Source organism: Anabas testudineus, chromosome 4, assembly GCF_900324465.2.
Source record: "Anabas testudineus chromosome 4, fAnaTes1.2, whole genome shotgun sequence".
NCBI classification, from domain to species: domain Eukaryota; kingdom Metazoa; phylum Chordata; class Actinopteri; order Anabantiformes; family Anabantidae; genus Anabas; species Anabas testudineus.
Window position 1 is genome coordinate 11410436 of NC_046613.1, and position 25083 is coordinate 11435518.

The 25083-nt window shown below is 42.8% G+C and overlaps 1 protein-coding gene across 1 annotated transcript in view; it reads left to right on the forward strand.

The window, feature by feature from the left end:
- Window positions 1–25083, forward strand: part of cpamd8 (C3 and PZP like alpha-2-macroglobulin domain containing 8) — a 34640-nt gene that overhangs the window by 8535 nt on the left and 1022 nt on the right. The window contains exons 17-43 of the mRNA XM_026345196.1: window positions 83–244; window positions 368–510; window positions 1185–1247; window positions 2163–2394; window positions 3814–3967; window positions 5113–5243; window positions 5423–5474; window positions 5661–5959; window positions 6676–6744; window positions 6840–6996; window positions 7160–7336; window positions 8232–8313; window positions 11597–11753; window positions 11842–11916; window positions 14228–14393; window positions 15024–15110; window positions 15247–15383; window positions 15471–15626; window positions 16358–16420; window positions 17880–18145; window positions 18253–18340; window positions 20574–20648; window positions 20855–20960; window positions 21184–21294; window positions 21375–21587; window positions 22689–22763; window positions 24871–25072. Of these exons, the coding sequence (XP_026200981.1) occupies window positions 83–244; window positions 368–510; window positions 1185–1247; window positions 2163–2394; window positions 3814–3967; window positions 5113–5243; window positions 5423–5474; window positions 5661–5959; window positions 6676–6744; window positions 6840–6996; window positions 7160–7336; window positions 8232–8313; window positions 11597–11753; window positions 11842–11916; window positions 14228–14393; window positions 15024–15110; window positions 15247–15383; window positions 15471–15626; window positions 16358–16420; window positions 17880–18145; window positions 18253–18340; window positions 20574–20648; window positions 20855–20960; window positions 21184–21294; window positions 21375–21587; window positions 22689–22763; window positions 24871–25072 (3698 nt within the window). The remainder of the gene's footprint in view (window positions 1–82; window positions 245–367; window positions 511–1184; window positions 1248–2162; window positions 2395–3813; window positions 3968–5112; window positions 5244–5422; window positions 5475–5660; window positions 5960–6675; window positions 6745–6839; window positions 6997–7159; window positions 7337–8231; window positions 8314–11596; window positions 11754–11841; window positions 11917–14227; window positions 14394–15023; window positions 15111–15246; window positions 15384–15470; window positions 15627–16357; window positions 16421–17879; window positions 18146–18252; window positions 18341–20573; window positions 20649–20854; window positions 20961–21183; window positions 21295–21374; window positions 21588–22688; window positions 22764–24870; window positions 25073–25083) is intronic.

The following is a 25083-nucleotide window of genomic DNA, read 5'->3' on the forward strand; positions in this document are numbered from 1 at the left end:
TCACTGTGGAGATGTGCATCTTAACATAAAACTGCTTTAGATATGTGTAACTGTGAGCTGCTTTTGAATTTCCTCTGAGCAGGTGTTCAAAGAGCTGGCAGACTTTGATGTTTCAGATGCCTTCGGCATTCCCAAAGATGACGGGCATTTCTGGTGGCCTGGGCTGTCATCAAAGAGACGCAAGCGGTCCTCTGTGTTTCCATGGCACTGGGATATCACCAAGGATGCACGCTTTGCTTTCACAGTGAGAACACACACTGAGATAAAGAGCCCAAAGTAATAGTACACGGTTAATATAATAATAATAATGTGTGTGTGTGTGTGTGTGTGCGTGTGTTTGTTTTATTTCTCTGCATGTTTCACACAGGAAACAGGACTGGTTGTGATGACAGATATGGTTAGTTTAAATCACCGCCAGAGTGGAGGAATGTACACAGATGAGGCCATTCCTGCCTTTCAGCCGCACACCTCCACCTTAGTGGCTGCCATGCACTCCCGTCCCACAACCAGGTTAAGCATCTGCTGCAGAGATGTCTCCTGGCATCTCACCACTAAACACTCTGAGGCACACAAAACCAAGAAGGACTTTGTTTTAACTTTCACTCAGCTCGTGGAAAACCTTTTAGTGATATTATATTGGTTCCTGGCTGATATTTTCTTTAGTCTCATACAAATAATCATATCAAACTGTCAACAATGATACTGTAACTATGTGTATTTGCATTGAGTTCGCTGGTTTGGATGTTCAGTTGTTGCTGTGAACATTATATACTGTAATCTTTGACTGGACCACACACAGTTGTATGGGTATGTACTCCTCTGAAAACAATGACTTTGAAACCAAGCCCATGAGAGAGCAATAATTACCCGATGATCCCCGAAAATTATAAACCAGCAATATACATTTCAATATTTGTCATGCTCGGGTTAAATAAGGTCTCTAAAAATGAGTAATAGACGAGCCGAGAAAAACATGACAAAAATTGTTAGTTTGTCCTTATTTTATGTCCACATTCCTTAGTGTGCCACGAATTCTTCTCATTCTAGTGATGAACATTAAACACATGACATGACTTAGAGAATGTCAGTGTGGAATTCAGAATAATACATTTTCCAATTATGGTGTTGTTTTATTGTGAGCAGCTGAAGCCTTTTATTGATGTCAGCTTGTGTTTTGGTTGCAGAGGAGAGAAGCGAAGGCGTACATTTTTCCCAGAGACTTGGGTGTGGCACTGCCTAAATGTCAGGTATTTAAATCTTTATATAAATATTTCACTTGTGTGTGTGTGTGTGTGTGTGTGTGTGTGTGTGTGTGTGTTCATTGCCTGTGGCTAGATATCAGGTGTGCCAGATTCAGTCACAAACATTTAGGATAGAGGAGAAATGGAGAGAGAAAGGAAAGGAGCAAGCAGGAAGGAGTGTGGTAGAACAGACACGTGACGAGAAGAGTGAGAGAAGGTGGGAAGTGACGATAAGCGAGGACTGCTGCTGCTAAGGAGAGGAAAGGTGCAAGTTGAATCTGTATGTGAGAAGACAGATGTTCCCTCATGCGGCAGCATCCAGCATTTCCCCCCCTTCTGGGTGTGAATGTGCCTCACTTAAACTGGGCAATCTTGGAACAGGCTGTCACTTTCTCAACAACTCCTTCTATTCATTTTCAGCCAGAATAAATTAACTGCCCATAGATTTCCATATGCTTGATTCCTTTGGATGGGACTTCAACTCTGCCTAATTTCCTGTGAAGTCCCAAGCTCTGATTTCCCTTAAAAGTCTAGTAAAGCGGATTTTTGGGCACCTTTGATCAAAAGGATGAGTGTGCATGCTGTTTTTCAACTTTATTATGCCCTGTGACAGTTTGCCAAGACTAACATGAAATATGTGTTGCCAGTGATGATCTCAGCCTCATTTTATTCATAGAAACAGATTGGGTCAACACCTGTCTGTCCCTCACACCTATCCATTTTAGAGTGTTTGCCGAACTTACTCTGGTGCAGGTGTTGGTGTTGACACAGGTGTTACATAAAAGTAATCTACAGTTCTTCGTCAAGCCTGCCCTTGTAGTCTGTGCATTTTTATAGCTTGTGTTGGATAAAACCATAAAAGGATGCAAAAATCTTTTTAGTTTGCCATTCAAGTTGCGTGTCAACATGTGTCACTGACAGCGCCGAAACAGGAGAAGCTGAGCTGCGATTGGACGTGCCGGATTCGATCACGACGTGGGTGACAGAAGCAGTTGGGCTGTCTGAAGAAAAGGGACTGGGTTTAGCAAAGAGAACAGAGCTTCGGACCTTCAAGCCCTTCTTTGTTGACTTTACGTTGCCCTACAGCATAATCAGAGGCGAGCAGACCAAAGTTCCCCTCACTGTCTACAACTACCTGCCAACCTGTTCTGAGGTAAGATGATGGATGAGAGGGCAGAAAGACAGGAAGCAAACTAGCGACTTGTCTACAGCAAATGTACAGTAGGAGTCATCACTAAGAGTCGAAGGGGAGCATTAGTACATAGGCGCACAGTTTAAGCTTTAGTACCCACGCTTTTACATGTTTTGTCCCATTAAACAGCAAATTGTGGGAATTAAACAGTTTGTTACCGTTGACCATTATCTAAAGCACATATTCAGATAGATTACTGTCCACTGACTAAAAATAAAATTAAAATCAGCACTAAAGTGTTTTGTAATGCGTCACATAAAGCATTTTGTTATTTACTGTAATTATCACATGGCGATATACATAAAAGCAGTTTTCATGTTATGACAGATTTTGACCTGGTTCCAGTCATTATTGTTTTCACTGTGTCAATGTTGACTTGTTTATTCAGTTATATAATTACATACTACATCGTCATAACACCATCAAAGAGTTAGTGAACACAACAACCGCAGGAGAGACGCACAACTCCACGTTGACCATGTTAACATAACCTGCATAAAAGAAACAGTTAAGCTCAGTTTGCTTCGATAAACTAGAGATCAGGTTTTGTCCTGGTCTTTTAGCTGCACCAGGTAATGTACATGAAAACTGACCTTCCAAAGTTGTGAAATGCTAAGCAATCATATAAATGCATAAAATGTTAAAAGTATTTTTCAAAATGGAGAGACAAATACAGTATGAGGTGAAATAATCTGTACTTAAACTTAGAATCACAGAAACATACTAAAAGTCGTGTTGTGCTTTATCTCCATTCAGCAGAACCAGTATCAAAACATGTGATGTGGGATATGGGCTGTTATAGGATAGGACCGGGTTAGAGGGATTGGAAATTGTGCCCAAAGGCCTAATGCGAAGTTAAGAGATTAGTCCAGAAGTGTGTTTCAGCACTGACTCTGAAGATCCCTCTTAACACTATCTTGTCTTAAATGGGTCCATCCTGCACTCCACACCAATGACATCATGATGAGCCTGTTAAATAGCCTGCTCTGATGTTATATGAGATGAATATGCAAACCAGAATAGCCTTTCTTTTTACGTCTACTGGAGCAACATGTGATTCCTATATTTTCTGCTTAGTTATTTACAACTTGTGGCGTGTGGATAAAGAACAGTTAAAAGATCCCTCTGCATTACTGAGTCCTCTGTGAAAATTGGACGATGAGTGGAACTTAATCCTTCAGGGAGCTTGAGAAGAATGAGTCAGTGAGCATGGAAAATTCACAATGTGATTTAAAAATTCTCCCTCGCTTTCAGAGCTTTGAGGAGAACACGCTATATGAGGGAGGGGTGTGCCTGACAGAAATGATCTCACTGCAGTCTGTCAGAGGAGATCAATTGGCTCTGATTTGCTTCTTGCTCTCCGATCCTCTTCTCCCACAGGTTCATGTTAAAGTCTCAGTGCCGAAAGGCATAAAGTTTGTTGGCCACCCTGGAAAGCACCATCTTACCAGGAAGAAGTGTGTTGCACCTGGAGAGTCTTCGTCCACATCCATTGTTTTGTCTTTCACTGAACTGGGGTCTGCTAATATCACAGGTACCCGCAACTGTACAATCAAATGAAAAATGTCCTCATGATAGCGTAACTGGAGCCAATGCAAATACAGGTTAGTTGATCAGACTATTTGTTACCTAGTACACTTTTTTCTGTAAAACATTGGAAACAGAAAAGCTTTCAACCCATGCAACACCATAAAGTAGTTTCTAAGACAACGATTGAGATTCGATGCTCCTGTAAACAATTCATCTTAGGAATAATGAAAATAGCATCATTTGAATTCTCAAGTGACGTGGCACAAAACAATAGTAGCCTTTCACCAAGATGTCAGTGTGATGCCTTACAAAAAGGCACTCTGTGACTTAGGAGAGCTATGCTGGCCAAGGAGCCGAGCTGTGTGTGATCTGGTCACCCACCTGGAGTTACAAACAGCCCCCTCCAGAGTGCATGTGAGAACAAAGCAGGCCAGCAGTGGGGGAGCAACCAGAGCTGTTCTGTGACACTCAGTGGCATGTTGATGAGTTTGCAGGTCACTGGCGGTCAATGGGCCCCCCACGGCCCCACTCCTGGTCCCTTAGCCCCTTGTGTTTCCCTCTCAGTACACACGCACAAAGAGACACCATTGGCACAGGGCCACATTTCCAATGTGTTTCTCAGCAAGAGAACTGGGAGTCCTCTTACAGACATGTTTGTCCTGTGTAATGTATGTAATGAGAGATGACCACAAATACCTGAAAGACAGCAGCGGCAAGGCTTTGCACAGCATTTAGTGATTTGTGACTTAAGACACAAGTTAATGTTTTCTTCAAATCCCTAAATAACCTGTTGCCATGGTCATTGTATTAAGCTATTAACCAGATAGCACTGGAAATAGCATAACTTGGATGACTGAGAATTTCCACTGTTGTAATTATGATGTTTATGTTTTTTTTTTATCCATTCTATTAATGTTAGTACTACTACTGCTGAGATAATGCTAGTACCCAGTAGTGATATTGTTAGGAATGTTTCAGTAACATTCATACAATTTAATGTATCAAAACAAAATATACGGCATACTTCTGGTTTGGGTGACACACCACCATCATCCTAGACAGCCTGATGGGCGATAGTGTGCTGTGGGTTATATTGTGCCATGAGAGAACTGAGTTGAAACAAGAAAGGCTCATTGTGTTATCCAACAGCTCGTGCGATTGCCTACAGTGAACCAAGCTGCTGTTCAGACGGACTCGGGACAGGCAAAATAGGTAATGATATCGAAGAAAGAAGAACCCCAACTGGGCTGGATTATGTCCGCAGGGCTGTCCTGGTGGAGGTAGGAGAGCTGAAATTGAACATTGTCACATGATTGGTCAAGATGTGCAATAAATATTTATTTAACATTATGTCAGAACGTTTGAGATAATTTGAGACAATAAATTAATTTATGTCACATTTTTCTTATGCTTTACCTGTCCTGTGCGATTCTTTGTCCTCTCCTCATCCTCTGTGCAGGCAGAAGGCCTTCCCAGAGAGTACACCTATAGTGTCTTCTTCTGTCCCAATGGTTAGTGCAGATACATTGTCCTTTATCATATGTTCTTATATTATTATATCCATATTCCTGAAAAGACTCGAGCATGCCTTATCCATCCTAATTAGATTTATTATTCAAAGGTAATGTTTTGCTAGTATACTGTTGATACTGTAAATTTGACTAAACACAAGTGTTATTTTGTATTTGTATTGTCAGAGAGGATTCACATTTCCACCCCCAACAAGTATGAGTATCAATATGTGAAAAAGCCGGCCAGGATGATCCAGTTCCAGGTGGCAGTGAAGACCCACAACGATGCCCATTTTGCTCTCTCTGCCAGTCCTCATGACAGTGCAGAGATGCTAGAAATCGTACTTGGGGGTAGGCAAAACACTCGCTCCTGGATCTCCATGGGTAAAATCGGGGAGCCCCTGGTCAGTGCCTCCACGCCAGGCATCCTCTCCTGGGACGAGTTCCGCAGCTTCTGGATTAGTTGGAAAGGAGGTGTGGTACAGGTGAGAGCATGAGAAAAGTGTGGAAGAAAATACACAGAACGCTGAAATGTCCCGCACAAGTGCAACAAGATCTGTGCTCAGATCATGAGTGGATCCCCTGACACAAAAAGAGGAGACTGAACGACTCGGCAGCCACGAGGTCTGTGTGTTAGGAGGACTGGCGCCACATTTACTAGCCTGTCTTCCTGTAAGGTCATGCTTAACGGGTTGATGTCACTGAGGACAATCGGTGATCCATGGCCTGGTGCTCGCATGGCACTCTCTGGCTGGTACGCTGCTCCGCAAGCATTAGCCTCGCACCATTCACCAAAGACAGCAATTAAAGGCCTGCAGTAGAGCATTGCATATTACAGCCCAGTAGAAGTATTTTTTGTGGGGGGTTGACACGCATGGTCCTTGGTTTAATGTGATTACAAAATGAAACTCCAGAGAGGAAATGTGTGCTATATCAATCTCTTTGTATGTTTGTGTTTGTGATTGTCTGTGGGACAGGGAGTGAATCACACTGGCATCACGAACATTTGTCAGAGGGGCATTTTAAGTGCTCAGCGCTCTTTATTTGTGTCCTGTTCTATTTGTCTTCTAATGCTCACAGGGAGCAGCTGCAGTGTGTCTAAAGAATGCAAACAAAATCAATATGACCTAATAATGATAATTACAAATGTACATACTTTCAGATGTGTTCATCTTCAGTCTGTCTGCATGTCTTTCTCCAGGTGGGGCACGGATTACATCCATCCAATGAATCAGTGATACTTCAATGGGCGGGCCAATTCCCTGGACAGGTTTGACTCATTTATTACTTTTACATATATATATATACTTACTGCAGTACTTTTCTCTTGAGAGATAATTTAAAAAAAAATGTCTCTCCATGCAGGTGCGTCACATCGGTTTCTCAACAGGCTGGGGCTCAGTTGGTGAATTTAAAATCTGGAGGAAGGAAGACTCTGATGAGAACCACAATGAGGCGTTCACTCTGGGGGTCCCTCACAACATGGTGCCCGGATCTGAGAGAGCCACTGCATTTATGATTGGTAAACTTCTTTTATGTGAACAAGCATATGCATTACATATGATTTCCCTCATTGTTATTACCATCAAGCTCAGGTAGATCGCTCAAGCCTTAATTTGAGTGGAACTTACGCACATTTTGCAGTGTGAATAGGTAATTTGTGTGAATGTGTGCATCTTTTTCAGGGGACGTGATGGGGCCGACTCTAAACAACCTGGACAAGCTGTTGAGGCTGCCCTTCGGGTGTGGTGAGCAAAACATGATCCACTTCGCCCCCAACGTCTTTGTTCTCAAGTATCTCCAGAAGACTCAGCAGCTCACCCCTGACGTTGAGAATGAGGCAACGGACTATCTGCTGCAAGGTGAAGCAACTGCAACTCAACAACATTTGGCTTACATTAGCATATTTCACCTTTAGGCCAAACCTAAGACCGAGCAGGAAACAAGAGTGACAATTAAGCTCTTAGAGTGTGTCATGAATCTCTACCGAAATCCCTTCTAGCTTTACTGTGCATGGAGCTTTGCTTCTTGCTGAGGGGAAAGAATGTTTTTTAATTATTGGCAAGTTGTAAACTGTTGTTGAGATTTCTGGAAACTACTGGGAAGAAGTTTACCTTGGAAAATGGATTTTGTTTGTGGAAATGTGGATTTCTTGACAGAGGAGCCTTGGCATGGCTGGCACTAAGCATTTTGGATCCTGGATTGGAACACTGAGCTGGAGGTTGTTACTTAGAGTTGTCCAGACCAGACCTCTTCTCTGTTTTTTTTCCACTTCCCCTCACAAAGATTACTCACCTTCAGTGACTTTCACTAGAATATATTCTACCATGCTATATGAGGGGTAGGTCACTCTGCAGGAATGTGGAAGACTCTAAGGGCATTTGGCCAAAGGTTATTCACACCATACTGACCTGACAAATATCAGCCTGTCCTTATAGGAACAAATGGTTATAAACGGTTATTTCCATATTATCCATATTAGGAATTTTATAAATGACTGCTCTGTGTCCTGTGTGTATCACCTGAACACATTTGCAGTTACTCTTTTGTATCTTCTTTGTCTATGTCTTGCAGTTAGTGTAAATGTACCCCATTATACACCGTACATAAGGATCCTAAGTTGTTGTCTTTTGAGCAGAGGCAGTGTCAGGAGTTTAAGGCAGTGTGGAAATGATTTAGGCGATTCTCCAGTAATTCTAAGAAACTTTTCGTGCTAAAAACGTTCTTCTCCTGCTCTTATTGTTTATTCCTATTCAGGCTACCAGAGACAACTGACTTACAAACGGCAGGATGGATCCTACAGCGCCTTCGGAGAAAGGGATTCCTCGGGCAGTATGTGGTAAGTCGTTGTAGGTGTAGCTGTGGAGGTTTACACAACTCATACCAGCCTAATAACAACACTTAGCTATAGCCACATTCTTCAACTCCAACAACTGGAGCATAGGTTACTGGCCAACACAGCAACGTTTTTATCAGCATCTTGATACGCTGTGCTCCAGAGAATCTGTTCCTGTTGGTGTGTTTAAAGAACTGCTGACTTTTCCTCTGAGTGTTTATTTCATGTTTACACTCCCTGGGGGTAGGCAGGCAGACTGAACCATCTCATAATATTTAGAAAACTAAAATAAATGTTCTCAGTGGGGAGTTCCTCTGGTTGCATTTTGAGGCCCATGCACAATGTGCATACCCCGGTTTGATTTATGAGCTGAGGTGGGTATTATGACATTTAATAGAGCTAACACTGTGAAACAGCAGGTTACATAAATTGTAGAGAATCCTAAACAAACTGCATAATTGGATCCCTGAGGTAGGCATAACTGTGGAGATTTATTTGCAGTTAATCAAATCTGTGGCTCTGAGTGGACCCATGCTGCTTTGGCCGCACAGATGAGCTCTTAATGCCACTATTAGAGGCAATGTTATAAGTTGTACAGAGCCACTTCATCACATGCTCCTTTACCTTTTTTTTTTTTGACATAACCTAGAAAATAGAAGTGGAGCATGTTGCTTAATGAGTCACTACCTGTGTGTAATTGGTAACGTTATACTGCCGTGGAAACCTTGAACTCTGCCCCTGACGACTGTGAGAGGATATGAGGATGTAAAAAGCAGTGGTTTGGAGTTTTCCTTGGCTCCCAGGGCAACAAGTGTGGGTAGTGGACACAACACAGATGGAGAACCTTCTGCAAACCTGCATTAGACACTTTATGAATCCATCAACAACATGTTTTCATCCAAAAGAAGTCAAACTCTTGTTTTAGTTTCAGAGTTCACAAGTGGAGCAGTGCATTTACTGCCTGCTTAAAAGCACCCATAATACAGTGTTAATGTATTCCAGCTTGTAAAAAAGCATGAGTGGAAATTGACAGCATCAAATGAAATGATTGAGCATAATGACAAGGGCTGGCAGTAATGTTTTGGACTTCAGCGATGGCTGACTCTGATGCCAAAGCTGTTAGCACTGCACATAGACGGTTGAAAGTTCACTTACTTAATGTAAACCAGACGTTGGGAGACACTGACAAGGAATGATGGCGGGGTGGAGGGGGGGTATGTTTCAAACCTCTCTGTGCACACATGCATAGATTTTTATTGTCATATTTTGGAAAAACGTTCATTGTTTCAAGTTGATCTGCCACATTAGCTGACAGAGAAAGCTAAGGTTACCACTAAACTGAAGAAGATAAGCTTTTTTCAGTAGTTTGCTTGCTCATGATATAATTATCTTTCAGAACGGGACAGCTCTTTTTTTCATTTATTCTGACAGTCTGACTCCTTGGCTCGGCATGTTGAGGCTGGCATGGCATTTGTGTTTGCCCATAGACTTATCTGACAGCGGTAGCAAGGTTGGGGGGCTAAATACCACAGATTGAATGAACTGATATGCTGCTGTACTAACTTAATATCTATTTCCAGTCTTGTGCCAAACTAGAAAGCCAGTGTCTCTTTCTTTCGTTTGCTATAGAGTTTTTCAGTGGTTATAGAATCAGTGTAGAGGTATGTATTTGTAAAATGAAGTCCTTGACAATCACAAAGCATCCACAGTTCCAAAGTTATTATACCAAATTTAAAACATAGACATGTTCACCCAGTGATAACAGAGAAAGGATCAGTCACAGGCAGACATTTGCTAACATTTTACAAGGGTCTTGATTTAATTTAGCACCTAATCCATGATCTCACCCTTAACCCTAATCATTTGTAAGTAATATGTTGTTGCAATCCAGTTAAATCAAAGTTTAAGTAATGTACCTCTGGGTGCTTATTAAAACAACACATCAGCGGATTCCTCTTCAGTAGTTGAAGGCAAAAAAAAAAAAAAACCTTCTTCCAGTCCAACTTATAACATTCTCCTTTAAGCTTATCAATGTAGCTTTTATCATGGAGCACGCCCTTGTATTGTCTTTAAAAAGAATCCCTCAGATCTTCTGTTTGAAGTGTGGAGCTGGATAAGGCCAGCGCCGAGAAGGGAGCTGGGAGTGAGAAGTTAGAAAACAGCACAGAGGAATAAGTAGAGGGGGAAGAATTTGGAGACGATGACCCCAGTCAAGGGCCAAGTGGTGGAAGTGAGTGTTTCTAGTGCTTCCTTCCTTCCCCAAACTAAATTATATTTACACTTTCCATTACCTTTCCCTGGGGCCCAACATTAAAGTCTCTGACACAATATTACTTAACATTATAAAAATTCCAACAGCATGCAGCTTTGACCTTAGTTTTGTCTCCGGGGAGGAATAACATCCAGGTTTTAGCCAGGGAAGATTTAATGTTTCACAAGCATGGTTCTTTTTCTCCCCCTACTCATCTACCCTGGTGCTTTTTTTGGACTGTGCTCCTACTTAGGAGCTATGTTGAGAAACCAACATATTTGTTTATTTCTTCAATTACCTGATGTTCACCTAATGTTCACCTAATGTTTCCTTTTCATGCTGAGTAGCTTACGTCATTTTACATAAGTCAGTTGTAGTCGGGGTACCGTGAATGGATGTCTTGCGGTCACTTAGAAGCTGTTGCTCAAAGACTAGAGATTGTGACCACGTTCAAGAGATGTGACGTCTGAGAGCGTGTTGTGTAGTTTCTCTTTAGTTTCCCAAGTTTTGTCTTCACATGGCTCACAAACTTTAAGTTGTGCTCTCACACCAGTAAGATTCAGATTTGTGCTTGTATAGGGTGCAGAACACTTTGTGCGACTCGTGCAGAAACATTATTTTATTGGACTCTGTTTCCCATTCTCAGGAGCACAGCTGCAGCACCTTGTAGCGGTGATCAAACCCTGCTGCGGCCATCTGCTCCCCTCCTCACTTCCTTTCTTTTTCCATTTCATCAGATCCATCTATACATACCAGTCCCCTTTAACAAAAACACCCCTCCATCTACACTCCTCTCTGTCAACACCTTCGCCACCTGTTGACAGACTGAAAGAATGTGCCTGATTGAATAATTTCTCACTCTGTTGAACATTGCCCTCAAACTTGATAGTTACTGTAAGTATTTTTCGAGATTTGCCAGCACTTGTTTTAAGGGAGCTTTGATATCTCTCTTCTCTCTTATCTGCTTCCCCTTTCTTTCACCCTCACCCATCTTTATCTGTGTCATCCCTCCACCTCTATCTCTCCTTCCTGTAGGCTGACAGCATTTGTGCTGAAGTCCTTTGCTCAGTCTCGGGGTTTCATCTATATTGATCCAGAGGAGCTTCGTGCAGCCAAGTCCTGGCTCATCAAACATCAACGGGGTGATGGTTCCTTCCCTGCCATGGGGCGCATCCTCAATAAAGATCTGCAGGTCGTGCAGCAGTTCAGGCTTCTATATATCAATATTTCTTATGCCACAAGGTTTGACAGTCTGAAATTAAATGTGCTTTATTTCACAGGGAGGGATCCATGGCAAGATCTCACTTACAGCTTATGTAGTAGCAGCTCTCTTGGAAACAGGCATAACCACAGAGGTAAGCAGTCAAAGTAGAACAGCCTGTTGGTTTAATGTCACAGTCAGCTTTTTGATGGACTAGATGGTGTTACATTTGGTGGTACTTAACTATTTTTAATAATCAAGAGCAACACCATGTGTCCCACATAAACCATTTATTCCTGGAGCCTGTCCGACCAGGTCCAGGTCATGTGTGGACATATCTCTGCATTCCTAATAGTTGTGAAGAGGGCTGTGCTGAGTCAGCCTATTCCTATTTGTTATGCCCCAGTGCTGCTCATCTAATATCTAATCACGTTTTGGGCCTCATCAACAGACTAAGGCAGACATGCAGAGACAATCAGGTTCTGTGAAAGACACCTCAGTTGCATTCCTTTCCTTCTCCTCTGTACTCGCTCTACTTGTCTTCTTGATTTGTCTTTACTCTCTCACCATCAGCCATTAATAATGAATAAACATCTTCACCACACATTATGTGCAGTTCACTTGGATAAAGAAGAGTTATAACAAAAATCTGCTGAGATCATCCTCAGCTTGTATTGAAAACATAAAACACCTAAACCTCTGATTGTTTCTGTCTTGTCAACATAGTTGACTCTTTTTTTCTTCCCAGGTTCCTCTCTATCCATACATCTCTCTCTCTTTCCTTTCCTATCTATGCCAAATGGATTCTTCTAAGAACTTTTCCTTTTACAGCTGATAAAATCTGAAAAGGTATCCTTCACATCAAAGCAGAACATCCTTCCCCTTTCCAATTTCACTAAATTAAACGATGACTGCTGCAATTACAGTAAGTGGTTGTGCAGGCCTATCATCTCATGGATGAGAGGGAAGGTCACATCTGCAGAAGATGAAAGTCAACTTTCAACTTTTTAATGGCCAAAATGAGCGTTTATTCAATAAGTGTATCTAAGCAGAGGAGACAGTTGTGAGTATGGTAAGGGCAGCATCTGAACAGCTGAACGCTGAAAGAGACGATAGTGGTGATAGTATATAGCATATAGTCTGCGTTTGTATGTGGGTGGGTGTTTTTGGAAAAGGTATGTCAAAGGTCATGCGGTTTATCCCTTTCAGGAAATTAGGTGTAATGCATAAACTGTAGGGAAAATTGCAGATTTTGAAAAAGGTCAGTATGCACAGCAGCTAGTAAGTTTTCAGTTTTAAGTAGTAGCAATACAAAAGAAGTGAGTTTTTTGTTGTGGCTACAGAGCCACCACACGTCATACACTGCCCGTCAAAAAAAAAGTCACCTTCTTGATTTAACTTATCAAATAGGTAAGAGCCCCCCATTGGATAATTACTGCATCGATGATTATTTTTCAGCTGGCAACATGTTATTTAACCCTAACTGAAGCAGTGAGTAGCTTCTCATTTCTTAAACAACAATGTCTGAAGACACATCCTGTGGTCATGGAAAAGATGTTAATCTGTTTTAGAAAAGTCATTAACATGAATCAAGCAAAGAAAACATCTAAGGAGATTGATGAAACTACTAAAACTGAGTTAAGAACTGTCCAATGGAGGAAGGTCATTTGGTCTGATGAGTCCAGATTTACCCTGTTCCAGAGTGATTGGAGCATCAGGGTAACAAGAGAGGCAGGTGAAATGATGCACCCATCATACCTAGTGCCTACTGTACAAGCCTGTGGGGGCAGTGCTATGATCTGGGGCTGCTGCAGTTGGTCAGGTCTAGGTTCAGTAACATTATGTGTCCAAAATGAGGTCAGCTGACTACCTGAATATACTGAAGGACCAGGTTATTCCATCAATTGATTTTTTCTTCCCTGATAACATGGGCATATTCCAACATGACAATGCCAGAATTCATCAGGCTAAAATTGTAAAAGAGTGGTTCAGGGAGCATGACACATAATTTTCATACATGGATTGACCCCCACAGAGTCCAGATCTTAACCCCATTGAGAATCTTTGGGTTGTACTGAAGAAGACTTTGCTCAGCAGTCCGGCTCTCCCATTATCAATACAAGATCTTGGTGAAAAATGTATGCAACTCTGTACGGGAGGAAATGTTGTGACATTGCAGAAGCTCATCGAAACGATGTCACGGTAAATGCCTGCCATAATCAACGCCAAAGGTGACTTTTGTTTGACGTTTCTTTTTGGACGGACAGTGTATATGTCAGCTGTGTCTGCAACAAAGTTTCTATTAATGTCACATTCAAAAACTTTGTTTGAATATGTTTATTTTCTATTTGCTACAAAATTACCAAACCAGAAATTCACTTTTGCTTATTCCATCTCTGACACCTATGCAACCTGCTGAGCATTAACACTAACATGTTCATCTGTGTTTGTCTGTCCTGGCCCAGGAAGAGAAGGTCGCAGTGGCCAAAGCCAAAGATTTCCTGGAGAGCAACACCTACTCTGCTGATGACCCGTATACATCAGCACTGTCAGCATACGCCTTGGCTTTGCTACGTAGCCCTTACGCCCCATTGGCATTGCGTCGCCTCAATCACATGGCCATCACACAAGGTAGTGCCACACACATCACAATATACCCTGGTCAGGCACTGCATTAAATCTACCTGATGGTTTTAATGTTGTGGTGGAGAGCGGCAAGCATTGGCACCCTGACCAATCTTCAGCCCCATATGCAAAGCTCTGTGTTTTCTGACAGCTGTCGATCATAGCCAGCATTTATTTTTTCCCATGCTGACCCCTGTCTACCACTTGTGGATTTAATGTTGGCTGAATGGCTTATATTGAATTTCATATTTATTACGCCCTACAGTTGCTCACAGCTAGAACAAACACTTAGAAACAACATGCAGGACAGAAACACTTGTAACAGTAGCTGCTGGAGTTCAGTCTGCTCCTCCCTTTCCCCTCTGTTTCTTATCCCACTGTTGGTTTCCTTTGGCCATTTCCTTCTTTTCCTCTTGACTGAAACCTTGGCAGATTTGACTGAGTTGAGTGCAACACAAAAATGTTATGTGTATGACTTGATCACAATCAGTTTATTTGTACAACTGTTTGTACAATTTGTACAAGGAAGGCACAGAGCTTTATTGCACAGTTCCTGAAAGACTGGGAGAGTTAGGAGATTGATACCATGCCCCCAACGACCTATTTGTGCTTATCGGATTTTGTTTGTCTTTGTAGATGGACTCACTCACTGGAGTCTGACTGGCAGCACTATGACAGATGAGGATACTTTCATGGGCTTCAGCGATGGCCTCTCTCAGTCAGGTATAGTCAATCAATAATGAACATCCACTGATTACCTCCCTATTAGAAATAACAGAAAAGCATTTTAGCTCCACAATATAAAAAGCAGATTAGACTCAACTGAGAATCCTGATAATCTATTCTTGCTGGTTACCAGTGGTGTCGGCAGAGGTGGAGATGACAGCTTATGGTCTTCTGACCTACACCCTCTTGGGGGACGTGGCTTCAGCCCTGCCTGTGGTCAAATGGCTCTCCCAGCAGAGAAATGCATTGGGTGGCTTCTCCTCTACTCAGGTAGCCCTTTTTTTCTGTCTTCAACTCTGGATTGAATGTACCTTTTTGTACAGTAGCAGCTGACTTTTCTTAAACCCTCTGTGCCAGGACACATGTGTGGCTCTGCAGGCTCTGTCAGAGTATGCCATCCTGTCCTATGCGGGAGGGGTCAACCTCACCATCTCACTGGCCTCCACCAACCTTGACTTTCAGGAGACCTTTGAACTCAACAGGGAAAACAAGAAGCTCCTTCAGAGTGCCAAGGTAATCACATCTATGGAAAGAGAGAGAGCAGCATAAGTCATCTTTGTTTTTTTTATGTCAAGGCTGCTTCTCAGTGTGTGTCCTTTCATTTAGAGCCACTTTCAACAGTTTGTCTTAGTTGACAGCTCCTTATCAGCCATAATTGTCATTTCCCCTGATCCACAAACCCCTGCACTTTTTCGTTTTCCTCTTTATTACAGTGATTGATGGGCATCTATGTACGACAACCACACTCTGGTATTAAACATTAATCTTTGTGTTTCCATGTCCGGCTGTTTAGTAGCCAGAACCTGTTCACACTGCCAAACCAAACCAGGCTTTATTGAGCTGAATTTCCCAAATAGACTTTGTTGGTCTGTTGATTTAATAGCTGTGTTTTATTGGCCTGTTGGCCCACGCATTACAAATTTGATGGTGTGGGCATGAACGACCTCAGCCTGGGCCCTGTGGCATTAGGTCAGCACAGTTTTTTGTGTAAAGGTTCCTCAAGAGCGAGAGAAGTTCAGGTGAGCACAGCGCAGTACGTTGTCCTGGGCTGAGCAAGTTCCTCTGCTGTGATTAGTGGTCTCAGCTTAATTGGGGGCAATCAAATTCCTGCTGGTTAGTAGCCAGGAAGCCACTAGTGGCAGTGCAGCAGCCTACAGCATTCACTTGATAAATGGCTCATTCGCCTCCCCCTGCTCCCTGACTCTTTTTGTTTCAGCTCTTTCTTCTGTCTCTCTTTATTTCAGATCCCCAGTATCCCCACAGGCCTTTTTGTGAGTGCTAAAGGAGAAGGTTGCTGTCTCATGCAGGTACTGGAGTAGTACACACACACACACACACACACACACACACACACACACATTTGCAGTCTTGAATATTGCCCCAACAGGAACTTTAATTCTATGCTTACTTCATCGCTTCACAGCAGCAGGGGAGAGTCAGTTGCTGTCACTTCATAATGGCCAAATTCCTCCCTGTAAATTGGAGTAATCTGGTAGAGCTTAGCCAGTTGTTTTGGAATGTGTTGATCATTGTTGTTGAATCCTGTGGTCCCCTGGACAGGATGCTGTTTACTTCTACCTTGTCACAGACAAACAAAGACCCCTTTCATAAACAGTAGGAGTAATTTTTCCTCTGTGTTGGACAATATTCTGTCGTCTCTTCTTATCGTCACCATTTAAATGTTTCGCTGCTTTAAAACCAAACAACAAACGGATGTTGTGTTCTGCTATGCGGTTCCTCGAGCGGCTTCCAACTCATTCTCGTCAGCGGGTTTCTCACACATACACAGTTTCTTTCTTCATGCCTCTCTCTCTCTCTCTACTTTCCTTCCATCCACAACTCGTCGTGCATCAACACATGCCTCTGACAAGCCCTTAGGCGATCAGCACCTGCACTCTAATGAAATAAAAGCACTGGGCAATGTGTTTGCAGACATACCGTATGTGATGAGTATATGTTCTGTGTATAAGGATTATTATTTAGTAGCTTTGCAATAGTCTCTCACACTGGAGAGATACTGGGTGATTTATTCAGTTCATGCACAGTTCTTGGAATAATTGTTAAATTAAAAAAGAGCATCAAAGCATTGAGTTGTCCTCCGGCAGAAATAGTAGTCTACTGAAAGCATGTCTTCTGTCCAGTGATTATGATTTGTGGTATATGCTTCTTTTATTGCCTAAATCTTCCTGACTTTCTAGTCAGAGGTCATAAATATTTGAACTCCAAGTACTTCGTTGCCAATCTTTGATGCCAAAACTTGTCTTTCATACAGCTGTCAAAAATTTATTTAATTAATTTTGTTTCTGCTTACAAAAACATTTTTCATAAATAGCTGCCTCAAACACATAACAAATATTTGGCCGACTAGTGAAAACCTGCTTTGAAAGCAGACATTATGAGTTCAGCTGACTTCCAATATGTTTCTGTATTAGGACCACACATGGTGATGTTATTGGTCATATTCTTACTGTTAAAGCCATGATTAGTGAATTGTTACAAGTGGTGTAGCAGTTGTCTACAAACCCCAGGTTTAGTGGTTTGATTTCCGGTTCCTCCTGGACACCTTGTAGAGGTTATTATCATTACAAAGTATGGTGCCAATGTAAATGCCATGAAGGAAAAGTCAGAGAATGAGCAACAGCAACAGACTTTTTTTGGGACCCAATAGGTAGATATTAGTAGATTAGTAGTTTCAGTCAGGCTTCTTTACATTTTCATGGCTGAGTTTAACTCATGACTTTCTCACTGCTCTTTCTGTGTCTGTAGATTGATGTGTCTTACAATGTACCAGACCCAGTAACCAAGCCAGCTTTCCAGCTCAAGGTGGACCTGAAAGAGCCTTTTCAAGAACAACACCCGCAGTCCCCCTCCTCCTCCACCTCATCCTCTCGCCATTCTTCCTCACGCTCACGTAGCCGTGCTGACAACCGCTCAGAGCTCAACAGGAAGAGGAGGGCGCCCATTGATGATGATGACCCGGCAGCCCACCAGGACAAAATGGACTTCCGCATCTCCCTAGAAGTTTGTGCCAGGTAGAACACAGACTCTACAAAATGTACAAACAAAGCAGTTGAGCCATATGCACATCTATCCTGCTAACAGCACCCAATCTTCATCTTGACCTCGACTCCCTGTGTAGGTGGCTTCATTCAGGCTCGTCCAACATGGCTGTCATAGAAGTCCCCATGATTTCCGGTTTCCAAGCTGATGTTGAAAGTGTGGAAAGGGTAAGTATCCATCCATCCATTCATCCATCTTCTTCCTCTTATCCTGGGGTGAGTCATGGGGTTAGCAGCGTAAGCAGAGGGTCTTGGGAAGACTGGGTGATCTGAAACAGATGCCCAAGTCACCTCAGCTGGCTCCTCTCGATGTGGATGAGCAGAAACTCTACTTCAAGCTCTTCCATTGACCGGTAAATCAAGAGCTCCTCTTTTTGGCTCAGCTCCCTCTTCACAGTGGCCAACCCACCAATCTGTCTGTCAGTCTCATACTCCATTCCTCCCTCACTCATGACCCCAAGATACAAAAACAAAACCCTGCCCAGGTTCAGATCGGTGAGGCAATTCCTCCCAATCACACCTCTCAGACAGTGTCACTGTCATTGCCTGTGTGGGCGTTGAAATCCCCCAGTAGAATGTCCCCAGTTAGAGTTCCTTCAAGAGACCCCAAGAAAGGTGTGTACTCTGCACTGCTATTCGGCCTGTAGGCGCAAACAGACCTATCCCCTATCGGAAGGAGCAGGGGAGCTGGGAAGCAACTCTCTCATCCACTGGGGAAGATTTTAACACGTGGCGGCTGAGCTAGGGAACTATAAGCTAGTTTGTGAACTGGTCTTGGTCTGGCCCGTCACCTAGGGGGACCCTACCAGGGGCTTTAAGCTCCTGGCAACAGCTCCTAGGGTCATTCTGGCACACAAACCCACACACACTTCAGTGAGGTATAGACTTGGATAAAACATATATAGTTTACAAAGGTCAAAGGAAAGAAGCTGACATACTGTAATAAACAATTAAAAAAGTTTAATTGGTTGCATATATTTTATGGGTGAAGTTAGAAATGGTCACATTGATGGAAAGAGAGAAAGTGAAGGTAAATTTAGGAGCTGGAACCAGGTCAGCTCCACAGCCACCCATCTGAAGCTTGTCCCTCATTACAAGACAATTATAGGGCCATAGCCTGTAGGCTTCCACTTCTGTAAGAGCCACCTTTCACGCTACCTGGGGAGATGTTAAATACGTGAGCGTAGACATGTAATGCATATATTGCTGTGAGTGTGTCATTTTAGGCTCACCTGAGTGGTAGTGGCTAACAAGCTCAGTTTTCACCCCTGTTAGCCTCCTGTGGAGTTTTACTGTTGCCTGCCCGACTGCCACTTACATTCCTCAATTTATGGTGGCAAGCTTGGCTACTACAGTCATGTCTGGTTGCTTTTGTGGACGCTGTAGTCATGAATGATTAGTCCGATGACTGACTGGGAGCTACCACAGCCATGGCCTCTTATCACCTCATATACTGAGCTTTTCTTAACGACCCACAACACACTGCGGGTATAACATTTGAGCTATGGGAGTTCATTGGCAATTTTTAGTTACAAGATAGACAAACAATGCTTTTATAAACAGAGACCAATTGTATAGTGTGTGTGCCTAAGAGAGAGTCTATGTCTTAGTGGCGCCAGCTCAGGCTGAGCACCTCATAAACCCCTGCTGTCACCTTTGACAGAATGTACAATCCCCCCAAAGAGGGGAACCAACTCTGCTGGCAGCTCACTCATTACTCATTCATACACTCATGTTTAACCCAGCCATGCCCTTGTCAACAAGGTTTTTTCAAAATATCTGTATAAACATCTTAACAAAAGAAAATGACTGTTAATGTAAGTCTAGAGTGCATATGGTTTGCATTCAGTGTGTGACCCACAGGACACATTTAAATGAAGTCTATGTGGATTCTTGGAGTTGTAGTGCACTACACAACACAGTGTGTTTGGTCGTGACCAGTACATGTAGGCAAAGAGAAGTACACCAATTTAAAGGATGACATGCCAAATTCGATAATTATATATATAAATATGACTTGTGGAACGATGGAGACGTGAGAGACACTCTAGGATTTCGTTAAACGTTTAACTTTTGTTAAACACTGACTAGTGGAGGTGGAGCTGTCCACTCTGTCGTGGTGCTGATGACTGTCCATGTCCATGTTATTTATGTTTTGATTAACTGCTACTACTTTAAATGAAGGTAGAAATAAGGAGAAATGGCAGAGGTAGTTGTGAGGGATCTTAAAAGTATTTAAAAAAATTTTGTCCACTGTATAGTCCACTGTCGATGAGGACAAGGACATTATTAAGACACACACACATAAAATATTATAAAATAGTTCCAGGACTAAGCCTCAGTCTTTTTGTGCATTGTACTGTATTGTACCAAGCTCGTCTTCTTATGTCTGCATTAACAGCTTCTGATGGACAAGAGAGTGGGTCTGAAGAGATATGAACTGAGTGGGAGAAAGGTCTTGTTCTACTTTGACGAGGTGAGTTTAATTCAGGTTCCTCATTGTTGTGTCAGTCAGTGGATTCTAGTGTGAAGGCAGACTGAAGTGATGGCTGTGATAGTGTTGGTAACCAGTGTTTGCATGAGGTTGGGGAACGTGTTGAGTATTTGTATAAATGTTTATGTTTACAACTTTACTTACATCTGTTTCTAAGTCTCTTCTTTGTTCTTGTCACCTTCTCTTAGATCCCCAGCCAGTGTATGACGTGTGTGGCCTTCCAGGCTGTCAGGGAATACATTGTGGGCAAGACAGCACCTGTTCCGGTCAAGATCTATGACTACTACGAACCAGGTGTGCCTCTGATGAATATTTCAAGTACTGCTCTTTAAAGAGCTCCACTGCAGGAAAAACGTCTAACTCGTCATGATTTATGAAGTGGCTTCTTTTTAGTGGAAATTGGAATGTTTTTTTTTTTTTTTTTAAGGTTATGACCTAGTTATGGTGAGTGTCATCAATGGCTTGTGTGTGTGTGGGTGTGTGAACCTGTTGGTGTGGGTCTGTGCTTGTTGTGCAGCCTTCGAGGCAACCAGGTTTTACAACGTTAGCGAGAGCAGTCTGCTGGCACGGGAACTGTGTGATGGACCCACTTGCAATGAGGTGGAGAGTTCGACCAATCAGTGGATAGGTGAGATTTACCCTCTTGTCTGCCATGATACACAAACACCCCATTTCCTTCTGTCTCTCAAGACGTTTAATTTTTTGCAGGTTTTGTGCAGCCGAACCAATGCAACAATGTGTTTGGGTGCCTGGAGGAAGAGAGGTTTGAGCGTTGCACATGCTACAGGGACTGTGGTTACGACGGGGAACCAGTCTGTGGCTCGGACGGACAGGTTTACCAGAACCAGTGTCAAATGGAGGTGTTCGCTTGTCGAAATGGGACACGCATCAAGCCGGTGCCACAGTCCCAGTGTCCCAACAGTAAGAACCTCTCTGATCACACATCAAATTACATCACCCGGACATCAGTATTGCTTGCTTCTTAAAGTACTAAAGCCACCCACGTCAATCTCCACCCACATCCTTAGTAGGCAGGATTAAGAATAGAGATGTCACCTTCCCACATAGTGTTTAACTGCTAGTCAGGTTATATTCATAACAGTCAAAAGATAGTTTGGGGGAGGAGATTAATGCAGCTATACAACTTTTTCTCCTTCCCTATTAGACGATACAAGATTGTTTTTCTCAGGAAGTTGTGTATATTACTCGATGGTTAACTTTGCTTTGCTGTCAATACCATTACGTCATTGTCCGTATGCCCATGGTGCCTGCATATCTATGTTTGTGTGTGTGTGTGTGTGTGTGTGTGTGTGTGCGTGCGTGTGTGCATGTGCGAGTTCATATAATCTTATCTGTGTGTGCCATGATCTGAGCTGTGGAAACAGCTGTTCAGGTGTTGAGCTGATTACTGGATGGGTTTTCGGAGCCCCTCCGCCACCCCCCCACCCCCCTTCTGCTGTATTACAGGGCTCTCTGCAAATGACAGAGTGCTTTTGTCCAGTTCTTTGAAATCCTTGTCACATTCCTTTCCAACGCACAGCCCAACAACAAAGGAGCCTTCATGTTGCGGCGCAGATTGGGAAAAGGCATAGACAAAACTTTGGTGGGAAAAGACCTTGGTTTGTGCCAAGTGGTTCACGCTGTGTAGATTATCAAAAGCACTGTACTTTTGTTGGGAGCTCCTTGACCTTGTTTGTTTGTGTATGGCTGCGTGGGGGCATTCATGCCACCATTTGCCTGTTTTGAAAAAGAAAAAGATACAGTTTGTTTCCATGTATGGACCCCGTGGCCATGGTTTGGTCCCTGCTATTTTTGGAAACATTTTAATACAGGCCTCTGTGGAGACTGAGTGTACATCATTGCTTTGCCAAGAAGAGTTGCTCGGTGGGGTGGATAATGCTTCTGGGCAGTATTTAGATTATGCAACACTGAAACTTCTTTAATTCATTACTATGTTTTTTTTTAGGTACTGTTGCAGCCGCATATATGTGAAAAGTCTAATGTATGTGTTTGTATTTCCAGTGGTGACCCCGGTAAAGGACAAGCAACCAATAGTAAGCCAAGAAACCGAGCAACCCTCAGTGCCAGTACACACAGGTAACTTCATCTATGACCCTTTGCATGGACCCCCCCAATATGCTTTGATTTTTTTCCGTATTGCTTACGTATGTCTTGAATCATCCATCTGTCTGCTGAAGCTAGTTGTACCCAACAGCTGAAGCAGTGCTACTATATTTTTCTCTCTACAACAGCTATAACTTCTTCGCCAGGTGGTTCTCTTTAACATGATCTTAAGAGTCAGCAGCATGTTACATCTGATATCACAATGTTGCAGCTCTAATTCTTCTAATCTAATCTGCTTATAAATCCATTACAGCTCAATTTGGGCTTATTTGTCAGCTACAGTAAGTGTCCGATAACAACATAGAGGGCTGAGATTTCAGGCTTATTGCCACCTATTGTTGACACATGCCGATATCACATGGCGTGTGCATATGTTTGTGTGCGTGGTTCACAAGGGCAGGAAGAAGACAGGGTGAGACGTAAGGGCCTGTGTGGGATTTAAAACCGTAAAAGAAATGTGAGAAAGGCAGTGAAAGAGTGATGAGCGGTAGACAAGATGAAAAAAGAAAAAAAAAAAAGAGCAGGGTTGAGAGGGAGAAGGGATGAGAAGAGGAAAGTAGATACGTAGGTGGGGTGTGTGGCAGCACATTCCCCTGCCATCACATCATGTCTACAATCAGTGGTGATAAATAGGTGGATAGGTTTCACAGTGCAGGCTTGATTGTTGCTCTGCCATGAGCTTAGATCAGCTGCCACTTCCAGAGAGGCAGCCAGAGAATGCCTGATAGGATGTTTGGCTGCGTGTGGAGAGAGGATGTGGCTGTGTTACGTTCGGGCTATAAAAACATAAAAAGGAACTGCGGCCGTTCACGGGTTGCACAAGCGTGCACGCTATGCATGTTTTGTGTGGACGCGCACTGATTGCATGTGGTAATGATATATAGCATTAAAGCCTACACGTGTGAACGTCTGAGCTGTGTACAGGTGTGTTTGTGATGTGGCACGGCCTGCACTGACTTGTTTCCCAGCCTGCAGCTCCCGATTGCTGCAGCTCACAAAGCTACTCTCAGTCAAAGGTCTCCTTAGTACAAAAGTTAAAGCTTCACACTTACCACAGGAATGCTGTTATGTACCCTCTCTCTCTCTCACACACACTCACACACACAAACACATATATCTATATATGCGCAGACATATTGCATGCTCACACAGGCAAATATGCCCCCAGACACACACACACACACACACACACACTCACCTACGATATGATAACCCTGGGGTGATTAGATTGAATAAGTTCTGTAAAAACACTGTCATTGTAAACCATTAGAGTGTTGACGACATGCCCGCTAAGTGCACCGAGAGTGTAATAGGTGAAGGGCGAGTCGTGCCAAGAAACTGACAGTTTCCACTGGAACAGCAGAGGAAGCTGAAGCTCTGGAATTAGCTGCCCTGTGCAGACTTGTCTTATTAGTGAGCTTGTACTAGAGGACATCATTCGCTCTCTGGACACTTTATCGGGTGTGCTCGCACTTTCTGTTGTAGTGCAATGTTTTTGATCACCTCATTTGTGTAAATAGGTTGGCCAAAATATTAGAAACACCTCATTCTCTATAAACACCTCCTTCTATTTAATGCACTCCAGTACTACTCCACCACCCAGTGTGACTTCATTAATACACGTATGGTAGAATGATCAGCTTTCTGACAGTTTTAACAAAAACTGAGAAACGAGTGGAATTCACAGCAGATTTGCTGCATTAGATTGTAGATGTACCTAATAAAGTGGCCAGTGAGTGTATATCATAATGGATATGCAGATTTATAGGGTTCATATAAAATAATTTTCTTCCTGTGCCTGCACTTTATTTAATGCCATTTAATGTGAATGTCTACCATAATATAAAGTCTGATGTTTACCGCACACTTAAATAAAAGTTAAAGTAGATAAAGTATGAAATGATTATTTAAAAAAGCCATTTCCTCATAAAAAGTGTGTATGTTTTGAAGTAGCATCCCTTGGGAGAGTACACTTTAAGTAAGGAAGGCCCCCTGCTGTCATTCACAGGACATTACTGCTGAAGAGGTTTTTAGTCTTCATGAAACCTGCAGGCTAATTTGGTTTGATGTGTTCCTCCAGGTGAAGAGGAGCAAGGGTCCATGGCAGAGGTGTCCTATTACTCCTATGAATATGACTCAGATTCTGAGCTTTTCCTTGCTGATGCTGAGGGAGGGGACCATTATGACCCGTCGGACCGTGGGGACTGTGTAAAGCAAAAGGTGGTGTTACCAGCAGATTCCCAGATATCCACACTGGAGACAAAAAACATCCCTGAACGATGGTATGGATAGT